This window comes from Trachypithecus francoisi, unplaced genomic scaffold (genome assembly GCF_009764315.1).
Source record: "Trachypithecus francoisi isolate TF-2019V2 unplaced genomic scaffold, Tfra_2.0 Lachesis_group2, whole genome shotgun sequence".
NCBI classification, from domain to species: domain Eukaryota; kingdom Metazoa; phylum Chordata; class Mammalia; order Primates; family Cercopithecidae; genus Trachypithecus; species Trachypithecus francoisi.
Window position 1 is genome coordinate 122,758,223 of NW_022681465.1, and position 20,011 is coordinate 122,778,233.

At 48.9% G+C, this 20,011-nt stretch overlaps 1 protein-coding gene across 3 annotated transcripts in view; it reads left to right on the plus strand.

The window, feature by feature from the left end:
• The window catches only part of SLIT3 (slit guidance ligand 3), a 645,016-nt gene that overhangs the window by 598,056 nt on the left and 26,949 nt on the right, over positions 1 to 20,011 (plus strand). For all 3 annotated transcript variants that reach the window (XM_033180336.1, XM_033180338.1, XM_033180337.1), the window contains 4 exons: positions 154 to 278; positions 6,910 to 7,007; positions 11,161 to 11,300; positions 14,828 to 14,921. In XM_033180336.1, coding sequence (XP_033036227.1) covers positions 154 to 278; positions 6,910 to 7,007; positions 11,161 to 11,300; positions 14,828 to 14,921 — 457 coding nt within the window. The remainder of the gene's footprint in view (positions 1 to 153; positions 279 to 6,909; positions 7,008 to 11,160; positions 11,301 to 14,827; positions 14,922 to 20,011) is intronic.

The following is a 20,011-nucleotide window of genomic DNA, read 5'->3' on the forward strand; positions in this document are numbered from 1 at the left end:
GAGGAGAGCCAGCTGCCATCTGGGCATGGAGTTGGGGAGGGGCTGGGGCTGGGGCTGGCGCTGGCTGAGGGAGGGCCCAAAGCAGAGGGGAAGGGAGGTGTGGCAGTGAGTGCACTCAGGACCTGCTGTCAGTACTCTGGTTTTGCCGCCCAGGGCCTGTGGACATCAACATTGCGGCCAAATGCAATGCCTGCCTCTCCAGCCCATGCAAGAATAACGGGACATGCACCCAGGACCCTGTGGAGCTGTACCGCTGTGCCTGCCCCTACAGCTACAAGGTATGCTGGAGGCCCTGCCCCCCACATTCATGCCTCAGGCTCCTCCTTCAGCCCTGGTCCTAGAGAGGGGCACTGCGCCCTGCGTGCCCTCCCTTCTCCAAGGGACAGCCTGGATGAGTCCATCGCACAGGTCACCACCCCAAATGCAAGCCCAGAGTTTCAGGCAGCCTGTCTAATGCACACATCTGATGCAGGTGGAGTGAGAGTGAGCTGGCATCCCCAGGTCTCTGTCCCCAGGGGGATTGTGTGTGTGTAGTGACAGGCTTAGAGGCAGCCTCACTCTGGGGAATGGGACTACCTGATTATTTCTAGACTATGGCTTGCTTCTAGCAGATAGTGTCAGAGTGCCACCTATGGGCCTGGGACAAAAGAGCCAAAGGATTCCCTTTGAAACCAGCCACCTCCAAAGCCATAAACTTACCACTGAGTCCTAGACCCATGCACCCTCATTTCATATGCTGATTATAAAAATCAGAGAAGACAATAAATGTATAAGGTCCAGATGAATGCCTGGCCTTTACTGATGATTCAGAAGAGAAATCTACTATGCATGGAATTGAGAATGTTATAAATTCACAGTCACAGGGCACTCACACACACAAAAAATAGGAGGGGAGAATAGAGATTAACAGCAGACATACTCAGGATGTGTGGATCCTCTCAAACTCCGTTGTATGCATTCAGCAGAGAAAACTCAGACTGTGCAGTTACACAGAGAAGCAGGTGTGGATTCCACCTTTGTCATTTACTAGCTGTGTGGCCATGGCTAGTAATTTTGTCTGTCTTCCCAGCTGCAAACTAGGACCTGTCTTATAGGTTTGCCATGGGAATCAAATGTACAGTCATGTACACAATACACCTAGGACGATACCTGGCATTCAGTAAGCACTCAATAAGCCAGCATACTGCTGCCTTTTACCTTTACCCTTGTATGGTGGTCCCTCATGCCTGGGTGTGGAATAGGGCATCAGTAACAGGTGGTATGTTGCTGGTTTGATCCAGGATTATCAGTCTATGTCTCTGTGAACTGCCAAGAAACTTCAGTCATTCTCCTAGAACTGTGACTGCATTTGTAACATTCTCAATTCCATACATAGTGTAGTTCTCTTTTGAGTCATCAATAAAAGCCAGGCACTCATCTGGAGCTTATGTGTTTAATCAGCGTATGAGATGGGTAGTATCATCCTTATTCTAAAGAGAAGGTAAACTGTTCACATTCTGATTCTTGCTTCCTTCTCTTTAAAACTGACTTGAGTCTGAAAGTAGCAGAGCTGGATTTGAAGTCCAGGCTTCTTCCAACTACACTTGACTGCACTATGAAGCATGACCTGGCCGTCAGGGCCAGGGCAAAGAGAGTATCTGCAGGGCTACTGCAGGGTAAGGCCACTTGTTTGAACTTTGTTCTCAAGATTCTGAACATCATGTCAATTTTAGAAGAATTTGAACAGAGATTTTGATCTTGAGGAAAGTGTTGAGCCCAGGCAGGTGTAGGATGCATGACGTTGATGGTAATGGTGAAGATGATGTTGGTGAAGGTGATGAGGGTGATGGTATCAGTGAGGATGGATGATGACAAAGGTGACGATGGTGATGGTGTTGATGATGGTGATGGTGCTAATGGTACAGATGGTGATGATGATGATAACTATGATAATAACAGTAACGTAAGAGCCAGCATTTATTGAGTACCTACGATGTACTGACAGCAGACTAAATAAGGTACATGTATTATCTTGCATACTCCTTATCAGAGTCCTAGAATACAGTTCCTAAAATGACCCTCATTTTACAGTTGAAGAAACTGAACATGGCAGGTAAGGGAGTTGGGATTCAAAGCTCAGAACCAACTGACTCTAGAAGCTGTGCTCCTGGCCACTGCACTCACTGCCTTTTGGCAAGTGCAGTGATTGCAGGGGCTGAGGTTGGGGATCCCTGACTATTCAGGACCTGTCTGACTTGCCAGGTTAGAGACAAGTAGAGTATAGCCATGGGAAGAACACCAAGCAGGACCCTCTGGAGCCTGTGCCTATAGGATGCATGACCTTGGACAGATGCCGCTCTTCTCCCCATCTCAGTTTCCTCAGCCATAAAATGGGGCAGGCTGAACCCAAGGGATCCTTTAACTGAGGGCTGCATCACATTCTCTGTGCTGAGTGTGTCCCTCCTGCTTTCCTTCTTGCCAGGGTTAGAGCCCACCCAAACAGAGCGACTGAGGTGGTAGTTCTGCATGAGTGGCTAAGTTAATAGAAATCCCCAGACACCTGCAAAATCGAGCTCAAAGTTCAGGCATTTATCTACCTATTTCCAGATATCTCCATTTTCCCATCTACTAGCTGAGTGACCTTGGGAAGCCACAATGTTACAAAAAAGCACAGGAATCACTGTGTAACATTTGGTAGGAGCTACTCGTAATCTACTATAATGCCAGGCCTTTGTGAAGCAGTTTAAACATATTATCTCTTGCAGCACTCTTAATTACCCTGTGAAATAAGTTGTATTATCCTCTTTTAATAGATGAAGAAACTAAGGTTCATAAAGATGAAATAATTTACCCAAGCTCTCACACTTAGGAAGTGCATGAGCTACAACTAGAACTCAGCTATCTCTTGCAAGAAAGTCTCTACACTCACAACCCAAGTCAGATTCTCCCTAAGCCTTACTCTCCCCACCTGTAACTGAGAATACTCATACTCACATGCAGTGCTGTTGGAAGGATGAAAAGGGGCTATGTGTGTACTTTGCCTACCTCAGTGCCAGGATTCAGGAGATACTTCACAAAGGGTCATTATTTTACCACTATTTTAAGATTTGGGGAAAAAAATATATCTGTTGGCTGATTCTGTTTCAGCCATTTAGTTTCAGGCACATATGTTCAGTGTCTCAGAATAGTACTTCTCAAACTTTTGTGTGCAAAAGAATCACCTGGAGAGCTTATTAAAATGCAAGTTCTAGTTCATTAGATCTGAGGTCAGGCCTGAGAATGTGCATTTTTTACCAGCTCCCAGGACATGCCAGTGCCACTAGTCCAAGGAGCACACTTTGAGTAGTAAGGACTTAGAGCAGCACTCCTGGTCCCATCTCAAAAAGAGGTTTCCAATGAGGGTAGCTGTTCCCAGTGTTTTGTTTGTTTGTTTGTTTGTTTTTGTGAGACAGAGTCTCACTCTGTTGCCAGGCTGGAGTGCAGTGGCACGATCTCAGCTCACTGCAACCTCTGCCTCCTGGGTTCAAGTGATGCTCCTGCCTCAGACTCCTGAGTAGCTGGGACTACAGGCACACACCACCATGTGCAGCTAATTTTTGTATTTTTAATAGATACAGGGTTTCACCATGTTGGCCAGGATGGTCTCAATCTCTTGACCTTATGGTCTGCCCACCTCGGCCTCCCAGAGTGCTGGGAGTACAGGCATGAGGCAGCACGCCCGCCCCCCAGTGTATTTTAAAGCAGTGATTCCCAGCCTTTTTGGCACCAGGGACCAGGTTCATGGAAGACAATTTTTTCACGGAACTAGGGTCTTCATCAGGGTCTTCGGATGAAACTGTTCCACCTCAGATCATCAGGCATTAGTTAGATTCTCATAAGGAATGAGCAACCTAGATCCCTCACGTGCGCTGTTCACAATAGGGCTCTCACTGCTATGAAAACCTAACGCCAGGCCAGGCGCGGTGGCTCAAGCCTGTAATCCCAGCACTTTGGGAGGCCGAGACGGGCGGATCACGAGGTCAGGAGATCGAGACTATCCTGGCTAACCCGGTGAAACCCCGTCTCTCCTAAAAAATACAAAAAAAAAACTAGCCGGGCAAGGTGGTGGGCACCTGTAGTCCCAGCTATTCGGGAGGCTGAGGCAGGAGAATGGCGTGAACCCGGGAGGCGGAGCTTGCAGTGAGCTGAGATCCGGCCACTGCACTCCAGGCTGGGCGACAGTGCGAGACTCTGTCTCAAAAAAAAAAAGAAAAAGAAAACCTAACGCCACTGCTGAGCTGACAGGAGGCGGAGATCTGGTGGTAATGCTCCCGCCCCGTCTGCTCACCTCCTGCTGTGCAGCTCAGTTCCTAACAGGCCAGGGACTGGTACCAGTCCATGGCACAGGGCTTGGCAACACCTGTTTTAAAGGAAGCCATGTCCTACACCAAGGAACATCACAGATCTGGTAGATTTGAGCAAAATGAGGCTGAAGAGAATTGAATCAGGCTAATTAGCCGGGCATTGGCAATAGTGATTATTTTTCAAGGAGATGTAAGTGACAGAAATCCCTACCTCCAGGCCCAATTACCATGTCATCAAGCACTAGGCTCTGTCTCCTGGATTTCTGTGCTTGGCGTGAAAGGCTGCAGGAGTTGCCACCACCTCCACCACCGCCGCCACTGCCACCGTGGGGAGGGTTTGACCTGAAGTCACTGGTACTTGCCAGTTCCCCAGAGCAGGGGCTAGCCCAGGCAGGGGCTGGAGAGGTCTTGCCTTGACCTTCTCATGGTTCTTTGTCCTGCCCTTCACGGTCCATGTGTTGGCCACCACCACTCCCACATATGCACCTCTGGAACTATTTGGCACCAACCAAAGACCTGAAAAAGTATTTCAGTCACTCACATTCAGCCCTGCCTCAGACCCCAAGCATCAGCAGCAGCAGCAGCAGCAGCATCGCTATTATTTATGGAGCTGCCATTACATGCTAGATGTCTTCCATATATATGATTTCTAACCATTAACTAATTCCCCATAGGGTAGGTCGTATTATTTCCATTTCATAAGTGGTAAAAACAAGGCTCAGAGAGAACTAGTCACTTCCTCAAGGAACACAGCAGCCAACTTAGAATGTGCACTCCCATCTGCGTGCCCCCAGAACGTGTGTTTTGAGAGGGGCAGGCTAAGTGGTCCCGCATGGAGGCTCCCAGCACTAACTTTGGGCTGGATGCCTGGGTTCAGCTGCTTGCTCCCCGTTTCACTTACTGCTGTGCGATCTTGGCCATATTACCTCACTTTCTAAGTCTGTCTTTCCTGTCTGTAAAAATGAGTGTAATAACAATCACACCAATCTCATAGGGTTGTTGTGAACATGATATGCCATCATGAATATAAAACACTTAGCATGAGGCCTGGAATGGAAAATGTGCTCAGCAATGTGAGTAAGAATTAGTATTACAGTTTCCATTCCACACCGACTTTCAGAAAGGGGCCCTGTGTTCTTATGGTTTAGGATAAAATCAGATACCAGCCCAAACTGCACTCTCCCTGTCCCCCTCCAAGAATCCTCTGACTGGCCCCTTATCTGGGACAGGGCACGAAGGGAACCAGACGGACATGGCGCATGCCTTCCAGCTGCTAGAGATAGGCCTGAGGCTCTGGCATTTGAGAGGGTCCACAGCAGAGGCTGTCCTGGGCCTAAGGCTGTCGGCCTAGTTGGCTGCGACGTCACAGCCAGGAGGCCCCAGTTCCATTCCATCACATCGCCGACAACAGCAGAAGAGGGAAGACGATTTTCTCCGGCAGATGGCGAGCAGGTGGTGTGGCAGTGGGCGGGCTCCCATGATCACCTCCACCTGGTCTGTGCCAAGTCACTGAGCCCAGGGCCCAGAAAGGATGCGGCAGTAGCCTCCCCAGACCCCACCCACGCTACCAGGTCCTGCAAGGGACTGCATACCAAGACTTGGGTGAGCTTGGTCTTCTCCCAAGGGAGAAGCAGGAGCCAGAAGGCCAAGAAGAGTTGGGCTGCTCCCTGGGACCGTGGGTCTCAGGGAGCTCAGTCTCTACCTTGGAGCTGCCTTCCTCAGGGCCGCTGCCCTCGGTGCTCCTGCTGCCTGGCATGCTCCTCTCCCCACCTTCCACGCAGTTGGCTCCTTCTCAGCTCACACATCCCCTTCAGAGGGGCCTGCTCCAAAGAATCCCACACCACCCTGAGCTCTCTATTGCCAGGGTTCCCTACCTGGCCTAACCTTAGGCTTACCTTCAGAACTTTAGAATAAATACCAAAGCCTGGACCCTACTGCCCATCAATCCAGGATGGTTCTCTGGGGGTTGTCACTTTGTAGGAGACAAGGTCTGCTGGCCACACTTCAGCCTTCTTCCCTACTCAAGTTGTGGGTTATATTTAAGGTTCAGTGAGGCTCACGGTAATGTTATCTTCTAGCATTTACAGAATACCTACTAAGCTCTAGGTGGATTACACACTGTGTTACCTTTTCCTTACATGAAAGCTCAAGTTTAATTCTCATAGCAACCCTGTGAGGTAGATTTGGAGAGGTCAAGAGGCTTTTGTGAAGTCACGATCAGCCAAGCCAGATGGGATGGAGCTGGAATGTGAAACCAGCTGTATGTGAATTCAGCTTTGCCTGAAGACATAGCCTGGGCTCTTGCCCTGCAGTTTGGGATAGAGAAGGGTGCAAAGTCTGCGAAGTAGTGAGGCTGGAGCCTGAACTCTGGGCTTCTCATCACTGTTCACCTTCTCACTGTGCAGTGACTAGGGGTGAGGGCTCCCATGGGTGGGCTCCAAGTCACACAGCAGGCCTTTCCCAGGGGCTGCTTGTTGTCATCTCCCCAGCCTCATCCCAGAGCATGCTGGAACCTCTGAAGTCCCCTGGGCCATGGCAGCCCTGGAAGACCCCCTAACCAGGTGCTTCTCCCTCTTTTGCTCCTCAGGGCAAGGACTGCACTGTGCCCATCAACACCTGCATCCAGAACCCCTGTCAGCATGGAGGCACCTGCCACCTGAGTGACAGCCACAAGGATGGGTTCAGGTAACAGCTCACCCCTGGCCTCCCTCACTGTATTATTTTGTTCTCACACTGCTAATAAAGACATACCTGAGACTGGGTAATTTATAAAGGAAAGAAGTTTAATGAACTCACAGTTCAGCATGGCTGGGGAGCCTCACAATCATGACAGAAGGCAAAGGAAAAGCAAAGGCATATCTTGTATGGCAGGAGGCAAAAGAGAGCTTGTGCAGGGGAACTCCCATTTATAAAACCATCAGATCTCATGAGATTTATTCACTACCATGAGAACAGTATGGGAGAAGCTGCCCCCATGATTCAATTATCTCCACCTGGCCCCACCCTTGACACTTGGGGATTATTATAATTCAAGGTGAGATTTGGGTGGGGACACAGCCAAACCATATCACTCACTTTGGAGGGCTCCCTGGGCAGGCTAAAGAAGCAGAGATTACACCCAGCGAGGGCATGCCCAGGGCCTGTGCTCTACTGGCCCTGTGTGGGAATGATCTCAAGGCTCTTCGTACCCTCTAAGGGAAGGACAGTTTATCCCCACCGTGCAGATAAGGATGTTCAAGCATCAGAGGGACAAATCCTTTGCCCAGAGTTACATTAAGCATTGGTACAGGGATTTGAAACCAGGTCCCAACCTCATGCTTCCTATAAGGGAGGTGTCCGCTGCTGGCTAAAGTCAGAGAAGGACTGGGTGAAGGCTTAAAGACCGCCTGTCTGGCACTTCCACCATGCTTTTCTGAGTTATAAAATAAATAGCATTGATTATATGCTTACTATGCCAGGTACCAAGTAGTCAAGTATTATCTCATTTAAATCCCTACATGACCCCATCCAGTAGGTAGGTATTATCCTCATCGAACAGACAGGGAAGCTGAGGCATAGAAATGGACTTGCTCTAGGTCATATCTCCTGATGCTCATTCCTGGATCATCCAAGCCCACCTCCAGTCCTCTTTCCTTCCTGACATTAACATTTCAAGAAGAAAAGGGAATAGAAGTCACTTAGGTTTTTCTCCTCCCTGTCCTAGGAATGGGATTCGACTTCCACCCAAACCTCAGGACTCCTTCCTGCTTCCCACCTTCCCCAGCAGCTTTCAGATGCCCAGTTTTGCTGGCCTGTGACCCTGACAAAAGCAGACTGTTGGGAATGGGCTCCTTTGGCATCCCTGGGGAGCCAGTTGGGGGCCGGCAGCCCCTTGGCAATAAAGGTGGGGGCACCCCATGCCAAGCCACGTGTGGGTGTCTTAGAGCTCAAGTTGCAACCAATTAAATATCAAAAGCACTCTGGCCAGAGGCTGCTGTGTGGTCTGGGGAAGAAATCAAGTTCTGGGCTCCCGGTTCTCTTCCCCAGGGAACCCACCCGCCCATGTGTCCACCTGCCAAACCAGCTCCATCAAGCTCTGCCTCCTGAAAAGTGAAATTCAAGGCAGAGTTCCTTTTCCTGCCTGGAGTCAGCCAAACCACCCACTCCTGCTGGCTCACGTAGAGCAGGGGTGAGGAGAAACTGCAGGGAAATATGGAGGTGGCCACGGGACCCCAGCCAGGAAACACCCCTCCAGGGCACACAGCCTGGGCTGCCCCACCCAGGCAAGAGATGGGGGTCAGATGAGGGAAGAGCTCCCCACTTCAGGCAACTGTGTTTCTCCCATCTCAGCTGGAGGTTCGAGTGAGCAGAAATATCCCATTTCCGTCTTCAGTTGAAGAGTTTCAGATGAACTGAAAATATTTTTAGAACTTAGGGGAAAAGGAAAAGGGCCCAGATCTACAGGATCAGGGAAATCAGGTGGAAGGTTAAGGCAATGAGGCAGTTGCTAGTGATGGGAGAGATCACATGCACTCCTCAAGGAGTAGGGAAACTCCTGCATCGGGCCAGCACCTGGCAGGTGAAGGGGAGCGGTGCTTATCAGGAAGCTCCCTTTTGCTCCCCTCTTCCATTCTAGAGTAATTCCTTAGGGCTGCCATAACAACCACAGACTGGGGCTGCAATCACCAGAAATTTACTCTCTCACAGTTCTGAAGGATAGAAGTTCCAAATCAAGGCGTCAGCAGGGCCATGCTCCCTCTGAGTCTCTAGGGGAGGGTCCTTGCTTGTCCCTCCCTGGCTTCTGGTGTTCCCGGCAATCTTTGGCATTCCTTGGCTTGTGGCTGCAGCACCCCTCTCTCTGCCTGCATAGTCACCAGTGCTCTCCCTGTGTCTGCCTTCCCATGGCCATCTGCTTTTAGAGACACCTGTTATATTGGATTAGGGGTCCACACTCTTTCAGTAGGACCTCAACTTAACATCACATCTGCAAAGATCCTATTTCCAAATAAGATCACGTTCTGATGTACTCGGGGTTAGGACTTCAACATATCTTTTTGGGGGGAACCCCATTCAACCCATAACACATCTGAGTCATCAGCATCACCAGCCTCCTCATACACATGCTTCTCTAATCTTACTGCATTGCCTGCTCACAAGAACAGCAAAGGCTGGCAGAGCAGGCCACACAGAAGACCAACACAGGAGATGAGGTCTGCTCTCATCCCCGCAACCAACTCATGGCTCCAGGAGTCTCCTCGACAGCTTTCCAAGGCTTCCAATGAAGACAGGGAGACATAAGCCTCCTTCCACCCGGTCACTCCTTTAGCAACCTCTCTTTCCTTGACCAGCCACCATATCTCACTGCCAGGACGCCCTAAGGCTCTGGGGGAGCCAAAGTAACTGGTCTGTAGGAAAACAAATGGGCAACGCCATGGTTTAGGACTTTCAGAAACCTACCCTCTGTCTGGCTCTGAAGAAGTAGCCTTTTTCCTGAGTGCCCGGAGTCCCTAACAGGAAAAAGGAATTCGTCATTTTGCTGTACCCCAAAAGCTGAGACCCGAGAGGCCCCTGGCCTTTTGTAGAAAATGTGATATAGTTTTCAGTCATAGAAAGGAGACCAATTAAGTAGGATTCTAGGACCACTGAGATTCACTGCCTGTTCGCTGAGTGTAGTTTACTTTTTTTAGCTAAAGCCCAAATCAGAGCAATCTCTGAAATCTGAAATTCCAGGTCTGAAGCTGAAGTGCACACTCATGGATGCAGTGAGAATCCCTGACAAACGCGTTAGGCCAAGGAAGGATCGAGATTCATTGCAGCATTTATTTAATCAAATAGCTGCTCACTCCGCCCCCCACCCCCACCCCTTCCGCACAGCCTTTATTTGTTCTAACTGATCTTGCATGCCCAGTCCTGGGGATATGACCAAGATCAGGCAGAGATGCAGGCAATTGAGGTTTTTGTCCAAGAGATTTAATACTGTAGAGACAAGTGAAGGCAATGCATCTTGCTGGCCCACAGTGTTTGAAGCCAAGTTGACCCGAAGGCCTCACTCTTGGCAGGAGAGGGATCCTCCCACTCTAGCCTTCGTCCCCCAGAAGCTGGAGGGGCTCAGAAGTAGCAGGAATACATGATAGGGAGAAATGGCATCCCTGAGGAACAGTTGAGGAAGTAGGGTGATTTTGTGTAGAACTAAAGCTTGCTAATGGGTTCCGAGCATTCTCTATGTGCTATGTACCCTTCTAAACATTTTGCTTGTATAATCTCATTCAGTCTCCACAACCACCCAGGTCAAGGTCAAGCAGCTAGAATGTATCAACTAGAATTCATTCCCAGGAAACCCGGGTGCAGAGTCTGGGACCTTGGCCACTATATTCTGCCCGCCCCCTGACCCTGAGATAGAAGGGCTGCCGTCAAGTAAAAAAAAAATCACTTAAAGGAGGATGTTTATTATGCTGTCTCTCTTTACCTGCAAAAGAGATTGTGCCTCAGAAGAGCTGAAGGAAGGGAGGTTTGGAGGACAGCTGGAAGAATTTAAGCCATATCCAGGAAACCACTTCCATCTGGGGGAGTGATGACACCGGCCTTGTCGGCGGACAGGAGCCCTGGAGCGAGGCAGCCAGCATGGGCCAGGGGAGATAGAACATTGCCTAGAGATGGGGTTGGATGAAATGACCTTTTAGGCTCCTAAGGGTCTTCCTGCTCAGGGCCCCAAGGTCTCACGTGTCCAAAGTGCTTTCTCAGACCTTCATCTGAAGGAGAAACTAATTGTATTTCCCACCCGGTCTTCCTCGCTGCCACTCCAACCCACCTCTCTCCCTGATCCCTGGCTCCCCTGCTCCTCACCCCACACATCCCAAAGCTGCTCCTGCCCTCTGGGTTTTGAGGGGCAGCGGTGTGAGATCAACCCAGACGACTGTGAGGACAACGACTGCGAAAACAATGCCACCTGCGTGGATGGGATCAACAACTACGTGTGTGTCTGCCCGCCTAACTACACGGGTAAGGATCTCATGATTGTGTGTGTGGCTGGGTGGAGGGGTGTCGCTAGAATACCATTTTCTTAACTTCTTCCAGGGACTCTCCTCCTCTCTGCCTGAGGACAGAGACTAGGACCCCAAGACCGTGCTATGCCAGGAGGGGCTCCCCAAAGGCCTGTTTGCTTCTCCGTCTCCTCCACCACCAGCCACCAGCAAATCACTACTCCTTCCCACTTGAAACAGAGTCCCAGGCTCTTTAGCTGCTGTTCATCTCATTGCTGGCCATTCCCTCCTTTAGGGCCCCTGTAGACCCAGTGGTGTTTGAGGCTGGCAGAGAGGTGCTTGCATTGTGTTTATGCTTCCTTCAGGTCTAGTCAACCGTCTCTTGAAATCCACATTTTCCAGGCACTCAACTAGGAGCTAGGGATACAAAAATGACCAAGACAGAGTTCCTTCTCATAAGAAGTTTATAGTCTGGTGGACAGAGGCGTGGATCCATTAGAAAGAGAACATAACATCTATAAGCCCTGGGGGTGTGGGATCACAGAGGAGGAACCTAACCCAGCCGGAGAATCCAGGAAGGCTCCCACAAGAGATCATTCCTCAGGAAGATCTTTCCACCCACCCATGCCCCAAACATAATACCTTTATTTTCCTACATTAATAGCCCCTAAAAAGGGCCATTAAATATATCATTAGATTGTGAAGCAAAATGCTACCAATTTTGGTGCAAACACAGCCCGCTTTGTTATGAGATCAACCAAAAGTAGCATATCCCAGACTGGAATTCCATGAATTTGAGGAAAAGTCCCCATGAGACAAGAAGTTTGGGAAGTACTGCATATAATAATAACCTTCTTCTTGGTGTACCATGATACAAATTAGCATATTAGAGGTTCTGAAAATTCCTGCTTTAAAGAAAGCTGTTTGTTTAACCCAGCAGTTCCCAAACTTATTTGATCTCAGAGCTTCCCCCTTACCCCACCCTCGAACACTTCCCAGCCCAGAGATCTTGTGTTGCAAGAAGAACTTTTAGGAAATACCAGCCTAAGGCAAGGAGAAAATGAGGAGGGGGAAGCTCAGGGACTCCCATGCCCTGGACTACTGGAACCAGGCTTTTATGTCAGGAGTAAAGTGGGTGGTGGGAAGCTGTGGAAGATGAATAGAAGCATCCCTAAAGATGGCAGAGAAGGAAGCCAAATGGCTCCCATTATCCCTCACAGCCCATACCTTTATCAAGCCTCCAGCCCAACAGACACTATCCCCAAGCACACTCTTGAAACTGCAGGAACGTACCACCACCAACTGAGAAAACCACTCGCTGTAATAATCCTGGGCTTCCTAGGACCCCAGACAAGCTTCTGTGCTGGGAGAAAGTGTATGGAAATCTGTGGGGGCTGGGTGTGGTGGCTCACGCCTGTAATCCCAGCACTTTGGGAGGCCAAGGCAGGCAGATCACCTGAGATCAGGAGTTTGAGACCAGCCTGGCCAACATGGTGAAACCCCAGTTCTACTAAAAATACAAAAATTAGCTGGGCATGGTGGTGGACACCTGTAATCCCAGCTACTCGGGAAGCTGAGGCAGGAGAATCTCTTGAACCCAGGAGGCAGAGGTTGCAGTGAGCTGAGATCCTGCCACTGCACTCCTGCCTGGGAGACAGAACAAAACTCTGTCTCAAAAAAAAAAAAAAAAGAAAACAAAGAAAACTGCTGAGGGGTTACCTTCCCTTCCATCTTTCATCTTCTGAGAGTGGAATTGTAGCCAAGAGTTGCATTAGCAACAGGCAACACTGTGCACCTACTGTATACAGACTACTAAATTAGCCACTTAGAGAGACCAAGAAATCTAAGGTATGCCCTCAGCCTACAGGGGCTTCTGGTCCATGAGAAGAATCACTGTATAGAGTCATTGGTCAAGAAGAATCAGCTTAGTGCCCGAAGAGAGATGACAGAAATCCCAGTAGTGAAAATGGAGAGGGCAGTGGGGCTCTAACAAAGGCTTAGTGGCAGGGGAGGGGCTTGAACTGAATTTCGAGCAGGCAGATGGGCAGCAGGAGGACACTGAGGAGGCATTGATGAAGTGGTTTCCTGCCGCAGTTGAGGCCTACCTGGTGTCTGCTGTTGACCGGGGTGCACTGCTGATTTGTTGCACTTTGGTCCTGACAGTGAGTGCTTGTATAATCTAATTTAATGTCCACAACTGCCAACGTCAAGGTCAAGCAGCTAGGAAGTGTCAACCAGAATTCATTCCCAGGAAACCCAGGTACAGAATGAGGCTTGGTGGTTTGCTCTGTCCTGGAAAATGTGCACGTCCCACATAGACACTTGTCTGCTTCTCTGGGTCTCTCCAGATGACAAGGAAGAAAGAGGAGGCTTCTCAGGAACACAGTGCCCTCTGCGGCTTTGAGAGGCTGAAGGCAAAATGTGGAGAGGGAGGCGTTCAGTGCTCCCTCCCAGGACATGGTTGGGGCCAGCCTGTCTCCCCCACAGCAAAGAACGGACTTAGGGACTGTCTGTTATTCATTACCCTGCAGCCAGCCCTCCGGACCTACCGGCCTATACCCTGGGAGCAGGAGCCCGCCCTGCTGCCACTCCACTCCTGGAGAGAACGTTCATGGTTAGACCTTTCCCTCTCTTAGATCATTCTCCATCTGGCTTGACCAAGTGGAATTTGAGGAAACCCAAAACTCAGATCTTAAAAGCTGGTGTTGCTTGGGAGCTGCTGTTCTGCCTTACCACCCTCCCCCACATTTCTAAAACACATTTTCAGGTGGTGTAAGCTTTTCAGGGCTTATCTGCAAGGGCCATCCCTGGGTATTTATGATCCATTAGGTATTTTGTAGCACTGCAGACTTCAAAGGCAATGTGTCTAGAGACCAGAACTTCAAATTCCTTTCATACTTCCTTCCCTGAAAAATCCAAGGGGCTTACTTATCTATAACAGGTGAACTGGGCTGCTAAGCCTTGTCTGTGTCTCTAAAGCCTCCTCTGACCTCCTGGGGGAGGTTATGGGTCCCCCTTGTGCTTCCACAAAGTTTGCCCTTCTGGTCACACCTACAAGTCTGTGTTGTAATTGCCTGTTTGTAGACCTTCCCAAATAGGCTGTGGGTAGGACAGGACCCGGCCACTGTTGTGTCCCCAGCACCTGGCACAGGGCCTGCCACACAGGAGGTGCTCAGTAAGTAAGTGTGGAATGAAAAAAACAAATGAATAAGCATGGCCCAAAGTCAGGACCAGGCATCCTGTGCTCTCAGCTGCACCTGCCCCTGCCCCTGAAAGATCAAGTAAAACAGCCAAATCATGATGCTAGGACAGTGTCCAGGAGGACACCTGGAATCTTCTCATGGTCACTGCCAAAGAAACCAAGGCAGAGGTGCAGGAGGATACACAAGGAGTGAGAAGGCAGGACTCCTGACGTCCATGCCCAACTGACCGGGGGCTGGATGAGTCTGATCTTCTGGCCAGGATATCCCCCCCAATCCTCTGATCTTCTGGCCAGGGTATCCCTACCCTGCCTGAGGCCTGAGCTATCTCCCCTCTCCGTGCCAGGTGAGCTATGCGACGAGGTGATCGACCACTGTGTGCCTGAGCTGAACCCCTGTCAGCATGAGGCCAAGTGCATCCCCCTGGACAAAGGATTCAGGTAAGACCTGGCTTCGTGCCCCCAGCACAGAGTCCATGAAAACTCTGCCTCTAACAGTCTAGGTTTTAGGCAGTCTCTGGTCTCTCTGCATGCTCTCTCTCTTTCCGTCATGTGCTTCTCTGTATCTGTGATTCAGCCATGATCTAATTCTCTCAGTCTCTGTTTCCCTATGCGTGCCTCTGTCTCTCTGTGGGCGTCTCTAAGTCTCTGTAGATAGACAGGTAGGTAGGGAGAGAGAGAGACAGAGACAGAGAAAGATCTACTCTTTCTCTTCCCTGCACCTTCTTCCTTGCCTCTCCTCTCCCACCAACTTCCCAGTGCTCTCAGCATATCCCTCCTTTCCAGAGCTAAAGAAGTAGAGCAATTCCACTGGGGAAGCAGAGTCTAAAGCGTATTTGGTCACCTTCTCCATGTGTGGCCTTCGCAGTATGCTGCCCCTCCAGTCTACAGCAAGTTTTTCAGCTTATGCACCTGTTGCAGGGGAAGGGGACAGGAGCACTGTGGTCCAGCAGCATGGCCACTGGCAGAGCTGTCTCCATGGCAAGGAACAGAGCCAATAGGAGCCAGGGGAGCATGTGAGTGGCCCTCAGGGTGGATGGAGAGGCTGCCTCAGGAGAAAGCCATCCAGCTCTTGAGGCTGAGGATCCAATGGCACCCCTGGGAAATCCCTCCCAGGCCCTGTACTCACCTCTTCCTTTCACCTTCCTTCATGAAAACTTTTGCCACTGCCTCTTCTGGAGAAGATCGTGAGACCCTTGAGACTGGGGGTTTTCTGACATCAAGAGGGAGATCCCAGAACTCTGTGGCCAAAAACATTCTTCCTGACCCCAGTCCTGCCTTCTACACACAGCTGCCTTCTTCTCCCCAGCAGTCTCTATCTAACACCAGAGGGAGTCAGGGTTTTGGGAAACAGGCAGTCCAGGGCAACTGGAGAGACCCCAGGATGTTCCCTTAGCAGACCCCATAAATGATCTTACAGAGCCTCCCCTAGGGATGAGGGCCCTGGGCCCAGAGCTCCATGCCTGTGCTGACAAGTCTTTAAGGAGAATGCCCACCAGTGGCATCTCCAGCCTCTGGGGGGCAGAAGCTCACGCTCTAGGTCTTGATGGGTCCAGGAGCTGTCGTCACCCAGAGTCTGTCCTGCTCTCAGTCACAGGGCAGAGAGTTCTCAGACTCTGGGGGTGTTTGCAACTATGAGTCTAAACAGCAAAACTTAGGACTTCAGGAAACCCCAAGATCTCAGAAAGTCCAATCACAGAATCTTAGAAATTTAGAATTAGAGAATCTCTGAAACTTGAACTTGTAAGCTCTTAAAATCTTAGAATCTAAGAAGCAGGAGTTCTAGTTGTTGCTCCAGCCAGCCCACCCATCAGTCCACAGATCTTGATTGTGTGCAGTGTGGTGGGGATTGGAAGATGGTTTTAATTCCTCTCCTCAAGGCCCTTGCCATGGACCTAGGGGAGGAAGATTTGACACTGAGTAAATATTTAGGAAAGAAGAAAGTTCTAGGCCCCACGATTCTGGCTGTGTTGCTGGGGTTCTAAGGAAGGAAGAGCCTGCTGGAGGAGAGCAGCAGCCCCACCCCTTTAGGAGCAGAATGAGGGTGACGCTTGAGGGTGGGTAGAATTTAGATGGGTTGAGAGAAGGAAGGATGGCCCCACTGGGGGAAGAAGAGGCGAGTAAGTAAGGGTGAGAGGCAGACATAAGCATGTCTTTTCTTGTGTCTCCCTTTTCTATTTTCACATCACAAGCCTAGAGCTCATCACCAGGGAAAATGCCAAGAGGCTCTGGTTTTGCTCAATGAGACCAAATGAAGCTTCAGCCCTTCCATGTGTCTACCCCATTCCTTTTTTTTTTTTTTTTTTTTTTTTTTTTTATTTTTTTTTTTTTTTTTTTTTTCTTTTTTTTTTTTTTTTATACTTTAAGTTCTAGGGTACATGTGCATAACGTTTATATCATGTATAACTCCCCATTGCAATCCCTCCCTCCTCCCCCCTCCCCATGATAGGCCCCAGTGTGTGATGTTCCCCTTCCCGAGTCCAAGTGATCTCATTGTTCAGTTCCCACCTATGAGTGAGAACATGCGGTGTTTGGTTTTCTCTTCTTGTGATAGTTTGCTAAGAATGATGGTTTCCAGCTGCATCCATGTCCCTACAAAGGACGCAAACTCATCCTTTTTGATGGCTGCATAGTATTCCATGGTGTATATGTGCCACATTTTCTTAATCCAGTCTGTCACAGATGGACATTTGGGTTGATTCCAAGTCTTTGCTATTGTGAATAGTGCCGCAATAAACATACGTGTGCATGTGTCTTTGTAGTAGAGTAATTTATAATCCTTTGGGTATATACCCAGTAGTGGGATGGCTGGGTCATATGGTACATCTAGTTCTAGATCCTTGAGGAATCGCCATACTGTTTTCCATAATGGTTGAACTAGTTTACAATCCCACCAACAGTGTAAAAGTGTTCCTATTTCTCCACATCCTCTCCAACATCTATTGTTTCCTGACTTCTTAATGATTGCCATTCTAACTGGTGTGAGATGGTATCTCATTGTGGTTTTGATTTGCATTTCTCTGATGGCGAGTGATGACGAGCATTTTTTCATGTGTCTGTTGGCTGTATGGATGTCTTCTTTTGAGAAATGTCTGTTCATATCCTTTCCCCACTTTTTGATGGGGTTGTTTGTTTTTTTCTTGTATATTTGTTTGAGTTCTTTGTAGATTCTGGATATTAGCCCTTTGTCAGATGAGTAGGTTGCAAAAATTTTCTCCCATTCTGTAGGTTGCCTGTTCACTCTGATGGTAGTTTCTTTTGCTGTGCAAAAGCGTCTACCCCATTCCTATCTACCTCATCTGCCCCGTGCCCCCTCAGATATGCCAGGTGGGACTTTTAGGCAGTCGAGTTACCTGAGTACAAGGGTGAGAGATGCCTCACAGGACCTCCCCGTCTACTTCCACCCCCAGATTTGACTTCAGTTTACTGCTGATCTTTAAGCAAGTATGGGATACTGTGAGGGAACAGGGAAGAATGAAGGGGCAAGGGGTGGGAAGAAACGTGTACATGCAAATGTGAACCCAAAGCAGAGTAGGCCAGGCTGGCAAGCAGAGTGCTTTGGGCATGCCTGGGAAGGGGCAGGGAATGAGGATCTGCCCATGGAGAGGAGATAAATTGCCTCTTGGTTGAGTGGATAGCAAGCTCAGAGGACACAGGCTTGCACCAGCACTGGTCAGAAGTGGTCTAGGAGCTACCCTGGTCAACATGGTGAAACCCCGTCTCTACTGTAAATACAAATATTAGCCAGGTGTGGTGGCGCACACCTGTAATCCCAGCTACTCAGGAGGCTGAGGCAGGAGAATCACTTGAACCCAGGAAGCAGAGGTTGCAGTGAGCGGAGATCGCACCACTGCACTCCAGCCTGGGTGACAGAGAAAGACTCTGTCTCAAAAAAAAAAAAAAAGTCGTGGTCAAGGGTGCAGGTGTGGGGTTGGAGTGCTGGAGAGCTAACACTGCCAGGTTTTTATGATCCCCAGAACTTATTCCTAGAAACCTCATTGTAACCAAAGTCGCTTGAGTTCTAAGACAATATAGGAAAGAACGAAATCAGTCTAGCTTTCATAATCTTGAGATACTGTATTTATATGTGATGTCATTGTCTTGAGAAGGTCTACAGGCCAGCTCAATAATGTTAGGTTTTCATTAAAATGTGTTTAAAGTAAAAATTCTTCCAGTGCAACATTTTATCATTTTATCTCCCTCATCTCCCATCACCAAACAGCTCATATCCTATGGCAGCCTCTAGGGATATTAGCCAAAGAGATACACAGTCAGGGTGACCTTTGCCCAAGTGTGAAGGTGTTTATCGTTGGAGTTCTCCTTGTATGTTCCCTCCCTCAATGAGGTCTCAATGAAGGGCAGATACTACCTGTCCATAATACTGAAAATAACAATAACCAAAAGAAAGATCACAATGACTAGCATGTACTGCTAACTTATTATTTGTCAGGCAAGGTATATTATCCGACATCCAACAATCTGAGAACGTAGAAACTCATTCACATTTTATGAGGCTCACTGAGGTGACATAAGCCACCTTTGCACACACATATAAAGGGGTGGGGCTGTGAATCAGTCTGGGCCTGACTGATTTCTCAGCTAAATCCAGAGACTCCAGATGTCCTGGAACCAAGGACAGCACTCGGTTACTACCCCTTGTGCAGAATCAATAGACCCAACACATATTAAAATGCATAAACTTTACACTTTAACTGGAAGAAAGATAAAGGCAAGCATTTGAGAACAATAGGGAATGCAGGTTATAGCACCAGCTGCCTCTCTTTAGTTGATGGAGAAATATTGTATAGGTCCTTGCTACCAGAGGTTCTGGAACCAGCAGGATCAGCATCACATGGGCGTTTGTTAGGAATGCTAGTTCCCAGGCCCCACCCAGACTCCCTGAATCAGAAGACACATTTTAACAAGATCCCTGGGTGTTTTGTATGCTCATTAAAGTTTGAGACTTGCTGGTATGGAGAGGGCTGCAGCATTTTAAAAGAAGGAGGTTAACACATTTGCCTCCAGACCTCCACTGCTTAGTCTGAGAGTGAGAATAGCTTCCCTAATTCCTAATAAAGACCTCACCAGTAGCCTCGAAGTCCAGGCTTAAAATATTGGATTTTATCCTGTAAGTATTGGCCAGCTATTGTTGCCTTGGAGAAAGTCAAATAGCTTAAGTTGCTCTGCGACTACTTTTTAGAATTCAGGAGACACACGGATGCCTACCTGGGCCACGTTTAACACAGTAGCAGAAGTATACATGGTGCTATATTGAGCACATGCCCCTCAAAGGCATTCTCAATGTGTTTCCCTAAAAGACTCCTCTGGTTGAACATGTAAGTTTGTACTTCTAGTGCAGCAATAGGTTACGTAGTTCAAATTTGCCAGTCAAGTAAAGATGAATTGGTCAGATCTTAGCGGATTTCAATTTTTGAGCATAGGCCCGTAAGTCCTCGGTTTCTGGAACTTGTTCCAGTCAAGGACACGTCACCTGCTCTGTGTCTTACCTAGCTATGAACCTACAGCCTGCA